This window comes from Struthio camelus, chromosome 7 (genome assembly GCF_040807025.1).
Source record: "Struthio camelus isolate bStrCam1 chromosome 7, bStrCam1.hap1, whole genome shotgun sequence".
Classification (NCBI taxonomy): domain Eukaryota; kingdom Metazoa; phylum Chordata; class Aves; order Struthioniformes; family Struthionidae; genus Struthio; species Struthio camelus.
This window is the reverse complement of record NC_090948.1, coordinates 35,672,843-35,694,598: the sequence shown is the minus strand read 5'-3', so window position 1 is coordinate 35,694,598 and position 21,756 is coordinate 35,672,843. Positions and strand designations below refer to the sequence as shown.

At 42.9% G+C, this 21,756-nt stretch overlaps 1 protein-coding gene across 1 annotated transcript in view; it reads left to right on the top strand.

Annotated features, from left to right (window-relative positions):
- The first annotated feature begins 11,419 nt into the window (after positions 1-11,419).
- The window catches only part of FAM13C (family with sequence similarity 13 member C), a 138,832-nt gene continuing 128,495 nt past the window's right edge, over positions 11,420-21,756 (top strand). Inside the window, exons 1-4 of the mRNA XM_068950728.1 lie at positions 11,420-11,506; positions 16,308-16,482; positions 16,705-16,914; positions 18,681-18,864. Of these exons, the coding sequence (XP_068806829.1) occupies positions 11,447-11,506; positions 16,308-16,482; positions 16,705-16,914; positions 18,681-18,864 (629 nt within the window). The 5' untranslated portion in view covers positions 11,420-11,446. The remainder of the gene's footprint in view (positions 11,507-16,307; positions 16,483-16,704; positions 16,915-18,680; positions 18,865-21,756) is intronic.

The following is a 21,756-nucleotide window of genomic DNA, read 5'->3' as shown; positions in this document are numbered from 1 at the left end:
CCATAGATGCTACAACTTGACAGTAACTCAGTGTTATTCCCCACAATTTGTAAGGTATTTGACAGCGAGGAGTTCTTGGATGTTTGGGATTATATCAATTTGCCAAGTTTAAATAATTTCTATTCTTTCCTATGACCATCTTTGGATGGTCGTAGATATTTTGCAGCTAGGAAAAGAAAGCAGTTCAACTGTAAAAAGAAAGCAGTTCAACTGTAAAAGTTGCTGTGGCAGTGGTGAGTTACTGCGAGTGTGTAGACAGTATTGGAGCTGGAAAACTTTGAAGAAACAAGAACTGGGGAAAAAATGCCACTTGATTTTCTGACGTGTCTGTCTTGTGTTCCCAGCCCCTGTCTGATCTCTGTGACGGTTGGCAAGACTTTGGGTGCTACAGGTAGCTGCGAGGTGAGCAGGGATTCATAGGCTAGATGCCAGCAAAGAGGATACAGTGACCAAGTTGATCTGCTGTTCTATCAATGGGGCATTCATTTTGGTCTCCCCTCTACTCAGCCACTGCTTTTCAAAAATTCTATTCATACAGGTTTTATCTGAGAGTTTTCTCTTTTTCTGTCTAGCAGGCTTTGTTCAAGCTGTCCAGTAGGTTCAAATGTTTTTTGTAAAGGGCACAAGGGAGGTACAATATGATTATCTATGCCTCGTTTATTTGAAAGCTAGGTTATAAACATTGATAGGTTGGTAGAGGTAGGTGGATATACAGTTCTACCCTGCAAAATTAAATTCTGCATCCTCTGTTGAGTTTTATAGTCCCTGACAAACAGACCTAGAACAGAAGAAATGGGATACTTAGGTAATTATGCTATATTGCAGAATAAACAGTTTACTGCTGTTGTTGTATAAACTAATTAGCTACTGTGGAGTCAGTCAAAAAGAGAACATTTATTTTCTTATTGGCAGATGCTAAGAAAATGTATAGTTGTTACGAAGACACAAGACATATCAAACTGCTAAGTTTTGTTAGATTTAAAGGTTCTTTTCTGTGCCTTGCTGAATTGGTGATCTTGATGATGTGTTGCAAAAATGAAATGTATTCCTTTGATAGCCATTACTGTGCCTACATTAAATTGATACTGGATTACAGCATCACATATTGGCATTGAACGGTGTGCTAAATAAGGGCTACAGATCATATGCAGTATGAATCGGTTGAGATGTTTGCATAACATTATACTGACATTCTAATATTTTTGATTTGAAAGCTATTTTAGTTAAGGCTCTTCAGAAGGGCAAGTCTGGTGAATATGTCAGGCTGAGTATGATACTAGTCAGATTAGAAATGTCGAAAGATAAATGATATAGATATTGTATAGATACGCAAAATAAAATGGCAAAAACTTCTTTCTAGCATGAAATAAATTCCTCAGATTCAAAGGACTATTTCAGTAATATTATGCTCTAGACTGGAATAATTATGCTAAAGAGCCAAATCGAAGACTTCTCATTCTTCTTACCAGAGGTAGTCTTTAGAAACATGTCATTATGTTCTCTACTTACCAAATTCTGTATTGCTTTTTATGTTTTTTTGAAGAAAGACACGTCTGCTTTTAAAAAATATGATGCTTTAACAGTTCTCAGAAGCTCATTTTGTACGATGCTCTGTCATGTAAGGGTTTTGGTGCATGAATTAAATGAGCTGGCGATTTAAAGCTTCTATAAATAGCTGTCTATTTCTGGCTTGTTGTCACTGTCATAACCCTATTGGGAAGACTTGACTCTTTTCTTTTATGCCCTCATTGTAAGGCCTAACATTTTGTGCAATAGCTTCTCATGTTATTTTTATTTTTTGTGTCCATATTTTGTTGGAACAAAACGGCTGGTCGGGTTTAGCTGCCTTGGTTTGATTTGTGCGGTATTTGCTTGCTTGTTTCTTTCTTGTTGATACTAAATTATCACATCTGTTCAAATTCATTTTATCAGACCTGAAGTTTCATGCTGCCAGAACCTAAAGGCCAGGTTGTCCAAAATGAGCAACTTACTGAAATTCTGGGTCAGAGCTATAGAACTGAAATCCACATGACTGGTATGAATGCAGATCTCTCAACTTTTCTGCCTGCAGATGCTCAAAACTTCTTTTAATGAGGAGCAGGAGTCTTGTGCACTTGTGATAAGGAAGAGTGAAGATAGGACAAATCTTTTGACTCCAGGGTCTCACCGCTGTGCTTTTCCCTCCCTGGATTGCCTGTGTGTAAGGTGCAGCTTTTTTGATGCAGTTTTATGAGCTATCATAAGGTGAGACTTAGAAGACTTGCATGCCTCAAGCATGAGATTTAACATGCTTGCCCCTCCAGTCTCCTCACTTAGAGTGCAACCAGGAGTAACATGCAATGTTCATTCGTGGAACATGTATCTCAGGAGTCTTCAGGGAAGCATCTATCTGCCTGTGGCTTGCTGAGTCGCCGCGCCTGTACGGAGGGAGAAAAGTACAGTGAGTTACTCAGACCATAGATCCAGTTATGTTTTCTGCAGTGGAAGTGCTTGTTTAAGGCATCCAAACAGTGCATCATTTTTGGTGGGTGCCATGTTGTAAACCTGCTCAGGGTACCCCTGGAAATGCTTCTTTTTAGTAACCCAGATCAGCTTGTTGTTTTTACAGTACGGGCTCACATGTAACTGCTGGCACAGCAGCTGGGGCGCGCTGCAGCGCAAGGGTGGGAACGAGCACTGGAGCAATTCCTTTGTAAGCTGCCCTTGCGGTCATAGCCCCTGTGCAGTGAGGCTGCAGCCTCTAGTGTTCACAGCTGCCTTTGGCTCCAAGTTTATTCTTACTAGGTCATAGTTAAACTTACAAAAACATTTTCTTTTAGTTCAAATTAATGTTTTTTTTTCCTTCCTGTTTCCTCTTATGGCAAGCTGACAGTCACCTGACTAAACTCTCCTACCTCCTTTCCTAGAGTCACAGCTCATGCTGAAATGTAAATATGCTTTCTATCATTGACAGCAATAACTAGGAGATATCACTGAGTAACAAGATGAATACCTACCTACCAATTTTGTAAATGGGCAATGCTCTAACCAGCGCTATATTTACAGTGATGTGATTTTTTTTGTGGTTATAACTTTACAATTTGATACATAACATGTATATCAAGTTGCACTAAGTCATGATGGGTTCTGTTGGAATCAAATTACTGTTTAATTAAAATGTTGCTGGGTCAGAGTGGCTGTCATCCTGCTTTGCATTAATTAGGGGGCCATCCTTGCAAATCAGGATAACTGAAATCTGCTGGCATGTCTTGAATTACAATAAATATCTGAGGGCAAGTGTACATAAAATGCTTCAATTAATATTTTATTTAAATAAAACAGAGTTACATAGAGATGATCTCAGGGAATAAGGGACCAAAAAAATACATTTATGAGACTGAGCTTGACAATCTGGTATTTCCCTAGGTACTGAGGAATCAATCTCAATGGTAGGAAAGAAAATTAAATAGTCACTGTTTTGTGTTTGTGGATGACCATTTTAGCTGCCGAAGAGCTTCCTGGAAGAGAGAGATGGGGAAAAGGGAATTCCTGTTGAGCACACCATGTACCTTGTTTCTTCAGAAATCTGAAACTTGAAGTTGCATATGACAGAGTGAATTACTGAAAATCAGGGGGTTTCATCATCTTACCTCGAATTGGAAAGCTTAATGGAACTGCTGCTACTGTCTTGAGTTTCTCTGCAGGGAAGATGTCACTTTGGAGGGTCTTCCTTCTTGAATTGTCTTCAATTTCACTCAAGAACAGTATCGCATGACTGTGGAAGACAGGTTTATTGAAGTTAATAGGAGCAACTAATTTGAAACAATGTGAATCAGTAAGAACTGAAGGAACTGAAATGCTAAGTCATTTGAAAAATACAGATTAAAAACTCCCCTCTGCCTCACTTTTACATGGGCTGGGGAGATGTCCATGGCACAAGAGGATGCCAGAGTTTCTGCTTCTCATATTCCTCCCTTTTTTTTTTTTTTTTTAATCACTCTCCTCTCCCTCCCACAAAGATGCTACACAAGCTAGGGGCAGATAGCAGGAGAGGACTAACCATATATTGTTTCTTTCCAGCTTTTCAAAGATTTCTTCAAAGAGGTGGTAATGCGTTGGAACTATATTACTTATGCAGAATGGCAGGGTACGGTGTCACAGATGTAGTTGCTCCAGCTAGAGATTTTGTAACCCATGAGCAGCCTGGAGCTGAAGTTGGAAGCCGAGTTTCCCATCGGCCCTGGGAAGCTGTCACAAACCGGTGACCAGCTTGTGGATGGAGCCTCAGTGCTGCACTGAGACAAGAACCCTATGGGTTGGTTTTGGTGGGTCTATCTTCCTGTGAGGATAATGGGTGCTGCAGAAACTGGAGTGGAAGCTGTAGTTTCTGGTAAGACTCCAATTCAAATTCCCAATAATAATGAGCAGATAGGGAACAAAGCATGATTATGAAAATTTTGTTTTGCTGTGGTTTTTGTTTTTCAGCTTTCTGTTCCTTGAAGAAATAAACCCGGGATCAGCCAAACTGAAGGCAAATTATGTTTAGTTTATGCAATTGCAATGTATATAAATATTAACTTCTAGCCTGTTGTCAACAGACAACAAAACTGTTATTTTATGTAATTGAGTGCTAAGTTTTTCTACCACAGCTGCCAAAAGGAAAGGGAAATCAATGTTCCCAGCTTTTTTCAGAAGAAGTTCTCCCTAGAGTGTCTTGTTCAGTAGGTAATCCTGATAGTTCATGCTTCAAATGCATTCTAGTCCTCTGGCAGTCTACATGCCCAGAATATAGACTGTGTGATTCTGCCTCATTTTATAGTCAGAGTCAAGAATTTCCCAAGCAAATTTGAGCTTTCCTAAGCACTGTGACCTAGCACCCACTTTGAGTTGGAAGAGATATTGCTTAAGATAAGCAAATGGACAATTTTTGTGATCTCTGTCTTTCAGAATGAGGAAGGATGATGCAACCACCGCCAAATGGCAGGGAAATTTTACATGGAAAGAAGGATAAATTATCTTCTGTCACAAATGCAGCTTCTCAGCCCAAACCCGTAGTCCAGTCACTTCCAAATTTTTTCTGTGTGAACTGCACCAAGCAGCAGACTGAGTATTTGCCTTTCTGGCAGGGATAAGACTCTGGGAGGGGTGGATGATTTTTCTTCCATGGCGTGTTTCCCTCTGATTCTTTGCCAGTAAGAAATACTGTATACACTCAAAGACAGGCTAAAATAAGGAGCAGTGGTCAGACTCTAGATGCGTAATAGACCTTGCCTCTGCGCTCAGTTTTACCATACAGATCCTTTAACGGGTGCAATTGTAGCTCCAGTTATTTGGATTTATTATTGCTCTCCAATTTATCATCTTTGTCAAATTCTGGGATTCACTTTCACCCTGTTAATGCCCTGAAAAGAGAGTTCAGTTACCACTCTCATTCACCTGCGTTTTGAACATCATGATACAGATTGAGATGACTTTTGAATAACTTGTAAGGCCTGAAAAAGGGCTTTACTTGCTGCATTACAACAGTTTTCAGCTCACAGCTCTTTTTGCTGATGTTCCTGCTCTTTGACCAGCAACGGCAAGGTAGTGCCTTTAGCTAATAAAGCAATACTGCATTTTGAATGGTGCCTTTGTTTTCCCTGGAATAGTGTCAAGAAAATTCAGAGGTTTAGGTGTCAGGTGGAGATTAGAGGAAGAAAATGAAATTCAAAACAGGAAGCAGAGACAGGCTTCAGCTTATCTTCATGACATTTCTCTCCAAGCGGTGAAGAGTATTGACGGTTATTGACCTCTCGCTTGCCAGTTAATTGTAGTTCTGCAAAGCTGCTAAGGAAACATGCATTTAAGGTTACCTTTTGTGACTTTTCTAAAGCCTTTAAAAGAAAATAGAGGCTGGAGAAAACAAGCAAGCAAGCCCTCCTCACGTGTGCCTTCTACTGTTTTGTTGGACAGTTCTCCACACGTCTGTAACGCAGCTGCCTGGAAATAGGCAGTCTTTGCTCAGGAGCCACCGCAGCACACCAAAACCTCCATTGCCAGAGATGGGTGCAGATATAAGGAAGCAACTCCAAGCTTGCCCAGGTGGGTTAATGTAGTGCAGTAACAAATAGCCTTGCTGTGACTCAGGATGTGTTTGCTCAGGCACAGCACTGAATTAGTGTACCTGGGCCTTCGCTGGCTCATGCCTGGCTGACAGAGAAGGGAGGCAGAGTTCACTTGTGCTTGCCCAGTCCTGGCCGTGTAAACCTACCCATCTTTGTCCCCGGGCAGTCACATACTGAGGGGACTATCTGATCAGCAGCAGCCAGAAATAAAACAGTATTAGAGGGGACATTGTTGGCAGCTGACAAGAGCTTGTTTAGGAGGAGGGATTGTGGCCTATGTACGCTCTCCATAAGCACAGTGAAAAGCAGTGCACGTAGGAGCAAGGGAGAGCTGCTCTCCTGACAGGACAGTGACTCTTACTTTCTGATAATCTAGCTGTGGTGAGTAGGTGTGGTTGGTAGTCAGGACGTTGTGGTGGAGGTATGTGGGAGACAACCTTTAAGGCTGTGCTATGCCTGTGGAGGTATGTGGGAGCCAACCTTTAAGGCTGTGCTATGCCTTTTAATGGCTAAGATGTGGGAAGATGTATTGTATACTGATACAGTAGAGATTAAAATAGAAATACATTTTTTCATGCTTCATTTCTTGCCAATGATTACCTAATGCCATATGCGATTTTTCCCCATCTGTATTTCTGACTTGGTTGTAGCTCCTGTTTCCAGTTTTCCCTTTTGAGAGACTCGCTATAGTTTCTCCACCAGCTCTGAGTACTTACCTTTAAAAGTGTTATTGTTCAGAATTTACTCAGGCTTCAGTTCAAAGTGGTTCTTGAGGGACTGGAATAAAATATAAAAGTGATAGGTGTCCAGGGTCACAATGAAAACCTACTTTGAAAGCTAGTAAGACAGATTTGTCTAATGGAAACTCATCTGTGTGAAACTGGCCCTGAATATTTTTCATGATAATTCAGGGATGCTTTTATTGTGAGAAAGTGCACAAAAGTTTTGAAGTGTGAGATGGTGCAACTATTGCATCATAATGCATTTAGCAAATGATCATGCTATTCCCAAAAGATTACAGAGAGAAGGAAAAAAATATATATATTCCTGAACTGGACAGTTTTGAGCATTTTGAGCCAAGGAGTAGATGCATTTTTTCTCTTTTCCCTCTGTTCAAACAAATCACTAGGGCCTTTCAGTGTTTCCACTCTTACTTTTTGAAGCTGTCGGCTCTGAAGTATAAGAGGTCAGCGCACACTCACTTGGCATGGCTTCCATGTGCTTGTCATGGTGTTTTATGCCTTTTTTTTTTTCTTTAAGCCATATGAAGTGCTTCCTTTAATTGCAAAATCAGAGCAATAATAGTCATTCTTATGCCAGTGACTTTTCTCTGCGCTCCCCACCCAGGTCGAGCTGTGCTTTTCAAAGTAGTTCTGGGTACAGCAGAACAGTGTGTTCAATTCCTGTATCCCCTACTGCAACTTCAGCTTCTTGTGCTGTCTTGTCTCTCAGTGCCCTCTCTACCTCCCTCAGCTCCCACACAACGTGTCCAGTACTTCTTGCCCTGTGCTGTCCCCAGGCCCCAGCTCTGGGCTGGCCAAGAGAGAGCATGCACCCTGGGTCTCGGAGCGGAGGGGTGCTGACTGGTGGGCCCGTCCGCACATGCTGATTGGCCTGATGGCAGGCTGGAAAACGCACCATTAGCTTTGAATCCCTGTGGAGGGCTACCTTGTGGTCTTCTCTACCACCAGCCTGGCATTTGTTTTGAGTTACAGAAAGAAAAGATATTTAAAGCAGCCGAAATGGCCTAAGGGTTGATTGTCACATCCAGTGTTTTGGATACAACAGAGTCAATTCATAATCTTCACGTATCAACAGCATAATTTAGCATCTCCTGCAGAGCAGTCACAGAGGGTCTGAAGTGTTTACTATAGATGGGATAGATTTAGTGATGTTTTCAAAAGCTGATTAATTTGTGTATATGGAATTGTCTGACCTGACACATTGAAAAGATTTTTCTTCTCTGCAGTTATACACGTGAAAAAAAGAAAAAAGAAAGAAAAAAGACCTACACATTCTGAATATATCAAGGCATGAAAAAATAAATTCAAGGCATCACAAATTTTATTTTAAGATAACATTAGATACCAAAGAACAAGCAATGTGACTGGAACACAGCATTTACAGGTGGACAATGCTTGAAATTTAGAAAACATACAGTATTGATTTTTAATAGTCGTTATACGCCAATCCCTGAAAAGCTGATATTGAAGATGTCACTAGATAATAAGGATCATGTCTTGGAAGGGCTGGCTTAGAGTTGCAGTTGGATTGAATTTCTTTGCTTCAAGTCAAGCTTTATATTTTTATTTTTGAATCCTGCGCTTCTGCTCTGATCCTGAGCTTCCAATGCTCAAAGCCTGCAGTTTGCAAGCTACTCTTTGCCTGAGATTAGCGGTGCCCTGCTGCTTTCCCCAGTGCTTGCTTCTGATCCAGGGCCACAACAGTCTCTCCAACTGGATCTGGGCCATTGCAGGGGAAGCGACACTGCAGGACTGCCGTGTTGCATCCCCGTTGCGGCCTCCCCGCAGGGCACGCGCCCTGGCTGCTGCTGCTCTCGCCCCCAGGAAGGGCTTTCGTTCCTATTTGGCTGGATACTTTGAGACTCTGGAAGCCGAGACACCGATCACTAGATTAGCAGAACAGGCTGCTTACCGTTTCGAAGGAAAACTCTAAAGTGAACCGTAAAGCCTGGTTTAGTTATTTTTCTTGCTACTATTGTTTTTTACTGCTGCTGATGGCTGATTTGCCACAGCTACCTCTGCTCTTTCCTGCAGTGATCTTGGCATTTCTATTGCTTCTGTAAAAATACTTGTTTTCCAAGGAGGATGACTAAACTATTCTCCTTTCATGTTTTTTCTCCCTCTGTCTTCCTTTTCAAGACAGCAAGCCTGAAAAGCAACCACCCCACTGAAAAGAGTACAAAAGCAACCCTTAACAATCTCCCGGTCTCCTGAAACCACCCAGGCCAGGGCACTGTCTTTTCTCAGAAGCTTATGCCTTGGCGGCAGAATGTTATGAGATGAACAGTTTTGTTTTTAATGTAGACGTGCTCCCTGAAGTCAGGGTGGCTGCCCAAAGTACTGCACGTCATATTCATACAGCCGAAGTCCTGCTGAGATTGCCTTTGATTCCGTGGTTGTAAAGATTGAGCAGCAAGGGTTTGAATTGCAGTTACTTGGTATATGCCGTTATATATTTAATTAGGGCTGCCTGTGGGCTTCTGGCCTCCGTGCGACAGCAATGCAAGATCACCCCTCTAAAATATGTTATTTTGTGCAAAAGGAAATTCTATCAAGGGCTTAGGTCTCCTTGCTCCCTCTGAAGTGAGGTTTGTAGCATTACATCTCCGGCAAGTCTCGTGTGCCCTCTAGCTGTTGCAGGCTTTCGGGGGAACGGAAATGTCTTTTCGTTTTAAGTAAGCCTCTTTGAATGCTGTTTTCGCACACAACAGGCAGGTCTTGAAAACGAATTCTTGTATAGAATTCTCTTCTTGCAAAGAATAATGGCAATCAGAGGACCAGTAGAGACTGAGCAGCTAATAAACAGTGACGCTTTACAGTCGCTGTCGTCTTTGCACTGTTACTGCTGTGATGATCCAGTAGACGAAATTTGTACTTGCTGTTTGGAAAGGGTATTTATTGCTTTAAAAGTTATTTGCCTACAGTTAACATCTTTAGCTGAAGCAGGGGAGAGTGACATGTCAGAAAAGGATGATTCCTATGAAATCTTCTAAGATGGGAGGTGGAACATTCTGTGGGGTGGAGGGGTGGGGAGTGAAGAGTTTGAGACAGATTTTCTTTTTGATTTGTACAGGCCTTCTGTGAGATGTTATCTCTGCAGAGCCTGAAGTACCACCAGCCTATTGACACAGTCCGCGGGACGCTGGTGGCTCTGAATGCACTGTACTTTTGTCTGTCCCAAAGGGACCCAGCAAAGGTGGGAAAGCTGCTCCTGCTCATAGCTGCCTTGAAAATGCAGCAGTAAAAGTATGCGAGGGCATGGAGGGTAGGAGAGCACTACCTCTCATTGCTGGAGAACAGTGATGGGGCAGAGGATTTGAATGCAGCAGAGATGGGGTGTCACATACCAAAATGCTGCATGTATTTTCTCAGATATGAGAACTGGACAACCATACTGCTGTGACAGAGGAGTGCACTCAAGTCATGGGGTATGGAAGGGCCAATACATTTTGTTGGCTTTTTTAGCTTTCACTGCATATTTACATAGTTCGTTCTCTTGAGGCTGAACATCTGTGTGCTGGATTTGTTCAGCCTGCTCTTTCCTGCTACACTGTTAAACATAATTGTGTTGCATTCACTACTGCAGAGCAGCTCTCCTAGGACCCGATTCTTTTGCACCCCTCGAGACCAAACTGAGCCTGGCGTCGTGTTCTGTGAAACTTCGTACTCAGAAGCAGTCAGTTCTTGCGTCCAATAACTTTATCTCTGCATCTCATCTTGGTAGGGCGTTGATCCAGTCTACACATGGGTAAGTGAAAACTCTCACTATAATTACTGGTCGTAAATTTACAGTTGCTCATCTCACTTGCCATTTGGTGATCACTAGCACTGTCCTGATTGGTGTGGCAGTACAATCCTAGCACCTACAGTATTTCCTTTGGCTGACAGCCACGGGACAGGCACCATGTACTGTGGAGGGGGGAGGGAAGGGGGATCCAGGAATCCCTCAGAGGCAGGAGAAAACTGCCGCTCCATTGGCAGTTGGCTGCGTATACAGCTTGGTTTCAGGATGACTTGGCAACGTCAGCTTCAGCAGAGCCTACTGGTTCATTTCCCCTCACAGCCAAGAACTTGGGTGACCCAGTGGGAACCCTTGTGACAGAGTGCCCTGCTGCCAGGCACGCATGAGAGCCAGAGCACTGTCACCCTGCTTGAGAGGCAAACAACGTACCAGAGTTTCACAGTAGAGGAAGGGGAAGATGTCTGCAGTCGAACGGTAAATTCCTCCATCTGTGCAAATCACATGCTCCTCGCTTGCTAGCCGACGATTGCGTGAGGAAGTGGCAGAGCTGCTGTGCTACAGGAACGGCTCTGGGTCTGCATGAGAAGCAGCATAAACAGCCCTGAGAGTCTCTTGTACTGAAAATGCATAAGCATAGCTTTCAACTGGCTAGCTGTGAACCAGCACAGCTGGCTGTGTGTTTACAGGGTGCCAAGTTAGTCAGCAGTCCTGGCTCTTTACCAGCAGCACTGGTTGCTTCTATCCCTGCGTCCAGGCCGCACGGCGCAGACGAAGAGCACTGAGGTCAGCTGCTGCTATTTCAGAGGCACTTTTGTGTTCAGTGCAACTTTGGGATTAATAATCTGACATATCTGGACCACACTTCCGTACTAGCAAGAATGCACAGCTACGACAATCCCCTGCATGTAGGAGCTGGAAGGGGAACAGGATGCCACAAGGTGCACATGCATGCCTGGTAATCACAGGGGTTAGTTCAGTAGGGTGGCAGCCCTGGAGGGGCTAGGGGCTGGGCCGTGGCCCCTCAGCTAGCCACAGCTGAGGTGGCTGGGCCCAGGTGAGGCTCATCTGTGGTGATGAGGCTGGGGCTGCTCCTGGCCCGGGGAAGGGCTGCTGCAGGGAAGCCAGCAGGTAGCCATGCGGCCTCTTGTCTCTCTGTCTTCAGGGTAGGCTGGGTGGCTGGAGAAGGGGACCTGCGGTCCCCAGCTCAGCCTGCGGGGGTTGAGCGTGTGGTGGGGAGAACGGGTTGTGTGGCTGCAGGCTGGCCAGGGCAGGAGGCCGAGGGCGGCGTTGCTGGGGAAGAGGGGCTGGGGCTGTGCACACAGCCCAGGGTGGTGTGTGAGGGGCAGGAGGGAGCTGGGCAAGAGCCGTGAGGCATCACGGGGCTCTCTGTAAGGTGGTGGCAGGGCCAGGCTGGGGAAAGTCAGCCTGGTGCTGGGCCTTCCCTCGACCTGGCAATGTGCAGCCTAGTGGGCCTGTTAGTCTGCAGGTGGCTCTTGCTCCAGCACTGCTTTGTCCTGCGGCTATTTTCTGAACTCTTTCCTTACCAAATCCCTAGAAGAAGAGCCCATGTTCCGCTTGGTCGTGTGGCACATTAAAGGCTGGGGCCTGCTTTTTTGGCACTGAAGGAAAGCTCAGATGCTAAAGTCTGTTAATTCCAGTGTTTAATTTAGGCTGGCTGGAGAGTGCTTCATGAGAGCCCGGTACCCACGAGCGACAGGGAGGAACAGTGATGGCAAGCACCGTGCTGGATGGGCCTCTCCCGCTCTGGCCTTGAAGGGCCTGACAGACAGGAGAGCATCTCTCCTCTGGTTCTTATCTCTCTGGGTTGCAGTACCCAGCCCTAATGTGTCTGCTCTGCAGAGCAGCTGTTTACTTGTCCCTACTGCTGCCAGCAGTTCAAATTGCAGTCATGCTGGGTAAAACATTTGTGTTCTTAATGCCCTAATAGAAAATACTGAGATGCTTTGAATAGTAGGAAGTATGACAGACTTTGGTAGAAGCAACTCAGTTTGCCGCCACTGAGTATAAGGCTCTAATTTTGGCTATCTCCTGGCCTGTCCTTGTGTTGCATTGTGGTGCCTCCGCGTCTCTCCTGCACTGATGCCAGGAGTCACTGCCCAGATCCAGGATAACGGCGCTGGCCAAAATGGACTTGGGGAAAGCCAGCCATCCTGTGGGAATGGTGCGTGCCCCATGGAAAAGGGATTAAATGCCCATCAGACCTGCTTAATCAGCAACCCTCTTCCACTGCACAGTGGGGTAAAAAGATATTTGCAGAGGGCTGGAAACCCCAGATTTGGAGCACTGGGAGATGGCAGTGAGGCATTTTTGTCAAAGTCGGAACCCCACTCTCTAGGGTTTTAACCATGTGCTTCCTGCAGATGGGGGTAGAGGTAAGGGGCTGTCAGGGTGCCTTAATGAGAAAGAAAGGCCCTCATCTGTGTATACTCTCTTCTCAGCCCAGGTAGGCAAGAAAACCTGAAATCATAGCATTTCCAAACCTCATCACAACATCTTGCAGAGAGGTAAATGGGCTAAAAATCCCCAAGATTTTTCAAACATTATTCCTATTGAGGAAGAGGGAATCACCTCTGTTTAGCGCTGCAAAATAGCAGTCCAATATGTTGACAGAGCAACTCCTGGCTTTCCAGTACCCCACCAGCAGGGTCTTGCTTGGCTCCTGTATTTTTTGTCTTCTGCATTTTGTTGTTTTTGTTTGGTATATACCACATTAGAAAATCTATTATATTTATGTTAAGAATCTCTCCCAATTACATTTAACTACAATGTTGCATGTTTTGTTGAGGCTTACTTCAGAGGAGATGCTTTATTTCTATGAGAATTATAACACAGGACGCTGAGCTTAACAGCATCTGCATCTCCATATTTCAAAGGCTGCATGGATCTTTGCTCATATGTCTATCAAAATGACTGCGCAGGTGTTATATAAATGTATATCTGTAATATGCATACACTGTAGACCACCTCAGAATATTTAGTTATTGCTGTAAGCAGATAGAATGAACAGTAGGTGAACTGATTATTTGCAAACCTGCATTTAAAAAAACATTTAAAATTAAGTATCTAACACACGGTCTGTGAACTTACAGGAAGCTGTGCCACTGTGTGTGTTAGGTACCATGGAAACATCTCTTGATGGTAACGCGTCCATGAGCTTTTGCAGCATGACTCGGGAGGCAAGTATTTGCTACAAGGAATCCACGTTTACTAGCAGTTAATTTCTACCTTCCACAGAATCTGGAGTGAAACTACTGATTAAGAGGTTACTTAGCAATTATACTATGATAAGTTAATTACAGAGTAACAGCCCACATGGCTGCAGTTAACTTTGACTGGACTGCATCGAGCTGTAATGAGAAGAAAGATGACTTTATTTTCTGAGCAGCACAACTGAAATACTGATATTCTCCTTCAGTCTAATATGGGAGCAAGTGCCTCCCTTTCAATTTGTGTAAGTGGACTTAAATCTGGCTTATTGAGTCTCTTCTATGTCCTTTCTTCTTTCTGAAAAAAGATTTACTTCCCTCAACCCAGCTGTTACATTTGAAGCGGGAAAGGGAAGGCATTTAGAGTAAGATGTCGTAGGAATTTTAAAACTAGAGAATTTCCCAACACTTGACAGCTTATGTAGCAAGAATACTCTAAAATAATTTTTTCCATATTGATATTGGTTTATTTCACGTAATTATTAATGCTTTAGTATTAGCATCATGTTCTAAACTTGCTTATATACTGATAGAGTAAAATAAGGTTTAGGGTTTTTCTGTGTGTGTGTGTGTGTGTGTGTGTTCACCATGGTAACAAAACTGAACACAGGCAAGTCAAGTTCTGGCTTGTGGCGTTACTGAAGGTTTGCATTTTATGAGCTGAAAAAAAGCTTTTTCTGTTGTACTTCAGCTACAAAACTGTAGGAAAATCTTTCCTTTTTCCTTCTGAAAACAGAGCAGTAAAAATATTTGAGAAAAGGCTAATTATAAAATGTCTTGGGATGATAATATAAAAACTTAAAATCCTCCTTTAAAATGAAATACAGATACTATTTAAATTTTCCTGATGTAGAACTGGTATCATCATCCTGTAAATCTGAATAATTCAGGTTTTGACTTCTGCTTTCATTGTTTTGCGTAAAACACGACTTCATATAAATGTGTCTTCTCCAACAGGTCTCTGAGCATAGCCTGACTGATAGAAGAACTAGGACAAAATCTAGCATAGTGGATAATTTCCCCTGTTTCTAGGCAAAGCATGGGGAGGAGGAAGAGGAGGGAAGGAGGGTAGGGGACTGAGGGCGTTCTCTCCCTTTGGTAGGGATAGCACTGGCTGATTCTTATCTTTGTTATTTCTGGAAAATTCAGAGGTCACTCAGTGGATAGGAAAGTATACTAATGACAGGTGCTCACAGCAAACTTTGTGGGTTTGTTTTGGTTTCTTTGGCTACTATCACCGACATACTGCGCTTTCTCTTCAGATGTTTGACTATGGCTGACAGCTTCCTTGCTGTTCAGTTAGCAAGTATTTAGGGATGATGTGATTGCTTATATGGCCATCAACAGATATCAGTGGGAGAAATATGTCTGAAGCTATGACGCAGGGTTGCATTGAGAAAGTATCAGCTTATGTGCTGGGAACACAACTTTCTGTCAGTTGAGATTTCCGCTAAGTTGCAATTTTGGATTTGATATTCCAGAAGCAAAGGTTAAATTTGCATTGCTTAGAAACAGAGTGAATGGGAAGGAAAGGGATAGCATGTGTTTGAGTGTCCTGACACCCCCTCCCCCTGCCCCCCGCGTTCCTCCGAGTGGTCTAGCCTCTAGTGAGATGATAAAACAGCTCCTGAGGGCAAATCGTTCATGTTTTCTTTTGTACGTCTTTACATCATTTGTTGGGGTAAGAACATCAGAAATAACCTGGAGAGTAAAGATTAGAACCCAAGAGGCCTTTTTGCCAGGCAAGTCCGTGGTTGTTTCTTAAATTTTTGTTCTAGCTCCATGAATCTTGTATTTCTTCCTTCATAGATTGGATAGCTGGGGTTAGAAAGTTACACACTAGCGTTAGGGCAGACTTTTTGCCTGACGTGTTAGGGCTCTATCCCGAGAGAGAGAGAGGTTCAGCAGCACATCCCTCCCCATCCTAAACAGGGCATTTGACCTGACCTGTACCCGCCCCTTTCCTCTGAGTGGTCTAGCCCTGTGATGTTCACCTGTTGTAAATACGATTTCTATAGCTGCGTTTTAGAAAATGTGATTACTGTTTCATTCCAAGAGTGGTTCAGACCCATGAGTGCATACAGAAGTAAAGAAAGTGTATCATAATTCACGTGTCTTGCTGTTTTAATAAAGCAGTGCATTTTCCCTGGAGCACAAGTAGGAGTGAAGAGTCTTGCTGTTTTGAAGGTCTGGGAAAGCGTAGAAGCATAATACCAGTCTCCTAGGGCACATGATAGTAAGCTCTTGTTCTTTGGCACTGGACAGGGGAAGACTTTTAGCACCTGCATTTTGGACTTGAGCAGACTTGGGCACCTATGGTTTTTATTTGGATCTATCCAATTGCAGGTCTTGTCTCAGTTCTATCAGAAGACGAGTAGTATTAGTATTTTAGGAATGTGCAGTAGAGGGAAAATGTATACTAGAAAGCTGTCTAAATGAAGACAAAATAGTAGCTAAGGTGTAATGATAAAATCCAGCTTCTATGTATCACTTACCTGTTTTTATTCCCCAGAAATCATTATCTTCTATTCAAGTTAAGCAAACAACAAATAAAGTCACACCAGATCTCCAGTTCAAAAAGGACAGAAGTGCATTTGGGGTTCCTCTAGAAACTCTCATACAGGATGCAGCACAATGTGGCGTTCCCTTTCTTGTGACACAGATGGTGGAATACCTGGAAGTATTTGGTGAGTTCATGTTTTCTCTGTTCTGGTCTCTGAGAACTGTTACTTCTTGTTTAAACTGTGCTTTTCGGCTGTAACAGGTCAGCATTTGCACCGTCTATTTTTATAGCTGTTATACTTTCTTAGATGAGCTCTTTTTTTTTTTTTTTTTTTTGCTTTTTGAGGTTACAGTACTTATTGCACAGGTAATGCACTGCTTACTGTTTTATATTTCTCGCCAAACAGGTCTGGAGCGTGTAGGTATATTTCGAATCAGTGGCTCAGTGAATAAAATCAAGGAATTGAAGCAGAAATACAATCAAGGAGAAAAAGTAGACCTTATTAACGATGGAGATGTTGATTCTGTTGCCAGTCTACTGAAACTCTTTCTGAAGGAACTCCCAGTGGCTGTTTTTCCAGACCACTTATGTGCTGGCTTTCTAAAAACTTTCCAAGGTATGGAACGGGCACCTGCCAAGATACTGTCCTTTCTCTGACAGTGACAGATAATATGTTCTTTGCACCTTCCTAGTAAGCAAGGACTTAAGAGTTTCCTTAACCTGATACTGATGGTTAATTGCTCTTGATGGACCTATCTTCCATTAACTTTGACTAATCCCTTTTTGAATTCATGGACGCTTTCAAACTTCACAACATCCTGTAGCAAGGCATTCTGCGAGCCAGTCCTGTATTCTTTGAGGAGGTGCCTTCTCTGCATGTTCTCTTTTTAAACTTGATGTCTTACTACGTCTGGGAATGCCATTTTAATTTTTGATAAAATTTTAAATAGGAATGCCATTTTTATTTTTAATAAAGAGATTTTAATCTCTTTTTAATCTCTCTTTAATTTAATCACCGTCTTAAGTCTGCTCATGCCTTTATGTATCCACTGCCTCACTTCTCTGTCTTCCAAGCTGAACCTTTTCTATGTATTTAATCTTCCCTTGTACAGAAGCCTTTCTGTACATCTCTGATGTTTTTTACTAGTTTTCTTATCTCCTTGGGCAGGAGTGGGTGGAAGGGCATGAAACATTCAAAACGCAAAGACAGAATGGGTCCCTACAGCAATATACTGTACTACAGCGATATTCATATCTATAGTTCTTAGCTGTATAAAAGCACATAAAACACTGCCACTAATCGCTTAGCTAATGCTTTCAGACAATTGTGCCCAGTGATTTTGAGTGATAACTAATTCAGATGTTTGCATACAAATAAGGGAGGGTTGTGGGTTGGACTGTGGACTGCTTTTGTTTAAACTTCATCTACTAAGTGCCAGGTTATTTTTTGCGCGGTCACTTTGCTTTGACTACCCTGAACAGTCTTACTCAGTTACTTTTTTTTTTTTTCTCCATCCCGTTTTCCAGAGAGTTTATTAAAAGGTTGAACAGCATAGGTTTTGGCCTTTATAGAACGTATTTTTTTTAGTGATAGAATTGCCCTTTAGGGTATGAGTTGCCATTCACAATGGAAAGGCACCCAGATGCGTTCTGGAAATATATTGCAAATTTGAGCATCAGCTGCTGGTTATAGAGCAGTGCTGTCATCTCAGTTCCAATATCCAGGAGACTTTATCATATTAATTCTGAATTGGTGATCAAATAGAGTTGTATGTGAATGCATTTTTTGGCTTGTAACTCTTCCTTGAAGAAAGAGAAACAAGGAAATGCTAAGTATCCCCAATTTAGATTTTTAAGCATCTCTTGTGTAAACGTAGTTGCATATTTATAGAGCAAAGATGCTTTGAGAATGACAGCTACCAATTAGTCAGGAAACGAAGACTGATGTGGGGCTGAAAGGGTACAAATGCTTATCCCTCTTAACGAGAGTCGTACAGCACGTACCAAATCTCTGGGGAGAGTCAAGGCCGACAAACTTGTAACGTTTTTAAAGTGGCTTTAAGGATTCAGGTACACAACTATTGCCTGCAACTCCATTTAAAAAACCACTAGATTCTTCTGTTGTAACAGGAAGAATAAGTAGAAGCATAATATATTAAGCCCAATATCTGGAAAATCCATGGCACTTAAATGTTAATATGCAAAAATAATTGTCAAAACTAAGTGTAGTAATTCTTCATTTAGCACATATATATTCTTTACCTTGTTCTAGTGTTTTTTTAAAACCTTCTCTCTTTCCCAGATCTGTAAAAATGCCAGTCTATGATGTAATCGTGTTATTGTTAGGAATATCTATGTATGTTAATAACTTATGTTTTACAGAGCACGAAGTCAACACAACAGAACGTATAAAGAATCTGAGAGAGTTACTCAGCAGCCTGCCCAAAGCTCATCTCAGCCTCCTTCAGTTCCTGGCTACTTTCCTGTTAAAGATATCAACATACAGTGCAGTGAATTTCATGACTCTGGAAAACCTAGCCATTGTGTTTGGGCCCACTCTTTTTAAGTGAGTACTCTGTTTCTATTTAGCTATTTTTAATAGTGCTACCAGATCACGCTTAAAAATAAGGCTTTCCGTCACAACTATACATCTAATACTAAGTACAGCATTTTGGAAGTTAAATGACTATATGGTGTCTTATGAGCAGATGAGAACAGACTGAGTTGACTGACTGCCTTAGCTCTGTTAGGTCCTTGCAGTATAGAGGCTGTTAGGTCCTTGCAGTATAGAGGCTGTTAGGTCCTTGCAGTATAGAGGCAACCTCAACTATGAAACCATTGAAGAGGTGTGGGGGATGGAAAGCTCTTTGAATGAGAAATACTTCTGTTTTCCTAGCAAACCACGTGCTAGCTGTGGAGGCTACCTAGGGATGGCATTGATTCTGGAAAGTCGAGAGTGATTCTGACCTCGTAGTAGCATTTGATATGAGAGAAAGAACTGTTTTCTATGAAGAAAGAAGTATTTCATTCTCCCCTTGTCAAGCAACGTTCGGATATGTCCGTGCCGCTGGAATGCAAGTTCCAATCTGAGGAGAGCAGAGGCTGCCTGAGCTTACAGGTAGTAAACGCTGGGCCGAAGCTAGGGAAGGTGAGTTAGGGATGGTGGTGAACAGATGCATAACTAGATGCTAAAAAAGAAGGTCATGTGTCAGACAAGTCAAGGCAGTGAGAAGAAAAAGCCTAGAGTGGTTCCTGATAGGAGTGGATTTTCCAGCAATACTGGAATGATTTGGTTCTTTATCTTCATGTTAGCACAAGAGGATGTTAAAATGTTCATACCTGTCTTACAGTTTTGCAAACAACCTTTGTTTTAGTGGTTCGTAGCCACTCCAGTTTAAGGTGAACCATTAGCCAATGCCACATTGCAGTATCTATATATTAACAGTTGATATTTTCTATACAGTAATAAAAGCCTTGTTATTTTCCACTTTGTTTTGTATGGCAAGGAAAGTAAGTTATTAAAAAGATATAGTCAGCGAAATTAGTACCAAGTATAATAGAAATCAATGATAGATTTTTGTTTTGTGATTCTCTTAAACTTTGTTGCTGTTTTCTGAGGACTTCTGCATTTGCCTCTGCTTACCTGCTGCATGAGCTTATCACCAGATGTTGTACGAGTTTATAATCTTTGCAGGTGGTCTGAATTAAAGAGCCTTATTTTAGCAATAGTACAGCTCAGGGAGGAAACTTTAAAGGCATTTAGTGTGGTAGGAGTTATACCAATCACTCCTGTGAGAACAGGCTTTACCATGGAGGATATTCAGTGATGGAACAGAGCAATTACAGAACTAAAAGCTGAGCTCCTTAATATCTGGGTGCTAAAATTAGAAAATGATGGTAGGTAGATGAGGTTTAATTCCAGTATCTGGATTAGTTGGATGATGATATTTTTGATCATAACATGTAGAGGGCTGATGCCACAAGGCCTTCTCCAAAATCCAGGCTCTGGACTCCAGTGCTAACTCAACAAGGACAGCACTGACTTCACTCTCTTGACGTCAGGTCTCCTTCACCATTACATGGGCCTTGTGTGTGTGTGTGTGTGTGCGCGCGCGCGTGCACACACACGAATACTTAATTTTATTCCTTTATCTCTGTTCCCAAGTTCCCTGAAACTATACCCACTGATTTCTGTATCTCCACAGAAGTTAAGCATCTCAGTCAGTTTTGGGAGGTGATCCAGCTACTTCTCGGCAGGCTGCTTTGTCTGGTTTTTAGAGTATACTCAGTGCTAAACTGAATGTTTGCGGCAATGACCTGCCTGAGAAGTCTTGAAAACAGTCAGCATGAGGCTTCCCTGGTTTCCTTGCCAGAGTGACTTGTCAAGCAATACAGCTACCATAAGGAGAAATACATCTGCCCTCTGAGCATTATCTCCAGCTTTTTATAATCATTCTGATCTCACCAGCTCTGGAAGAGAAATTAGTAAATCTGGAGCTTATCTTTTTTGAAGCGTATAACTAGCGTTGCCCTTTGAGAGTTACTACCTGGTAAGACTCTGAAGAATCACCTCTTTGGAGCTGGGTGGAGGGGGAGAGCCTTGCAGCTGTCCTGTCCCCTCAGTCAGACTGCTGTACTGCTTCCTGCCGGGTGACCTAAGGCCTCCAGCGAGTCGGAGTAGACCATTTCTATCCGCCTCGGTAAGAGCAAACTTTAAAGAGACTCTGACGCAGCAAACCAAATTCACAGAGAACCAAGTCATACATTTCCTTTATGTCTTTCTGAGCAAAAGTTGATGCAATTAACCAGAACATTATTAAAGGTTTGGCACCCAAAGTGTAGATTCACTGAAACGTGAGACGAGTGAGTTAGTCCTCACAGAATCACAGAATCGTTTAGGTTGGAAGGGACCTCTGGAGATCATCTCGTCCAACCTCCCTGTTCAAGCAGGGTCACCTAGAGCATATTGCCCAGGATCACATCCAGACGGGTTTTGAATATCTCCAGCGAAGGAGACTCCACCACCTCTCTGGGCAACCTGTTCCAATGCTCTGTCACCCTCACAGTGAAGAAGTTTTTTCTCAGGTTCAGATGGAACTGCCTGTGGTTCAGTTTCTGCCCGTTGCCTCTTGTCCTGTTGCTGGGCACCACGGAGAAGAGGCTGGCCTCATCCTCTTGACACTCCCCCTTCAGATACTTGTACACGTTGATGAGATCCCCTCTCAGTCTTCTCTTCTCCAGGCTGAACAGGCCCAGCTCTTGCAGTCTTTCTTCATAGGAGAGATGCTCCAGCCCTCTAATCATCTTGGTAGCCCTCCGCTGGACTCTCTCCAGGAGTGCCATGTCTCTCTTGTACTGGGGAGCCCAGAACTGGACACAGTACTCCAGGTGGGCCCTCCCCAGGGCTGAGTAGAGGGGCAGGATCACCTCCCTCGACCTGCTGGCAACACTCTGCCTA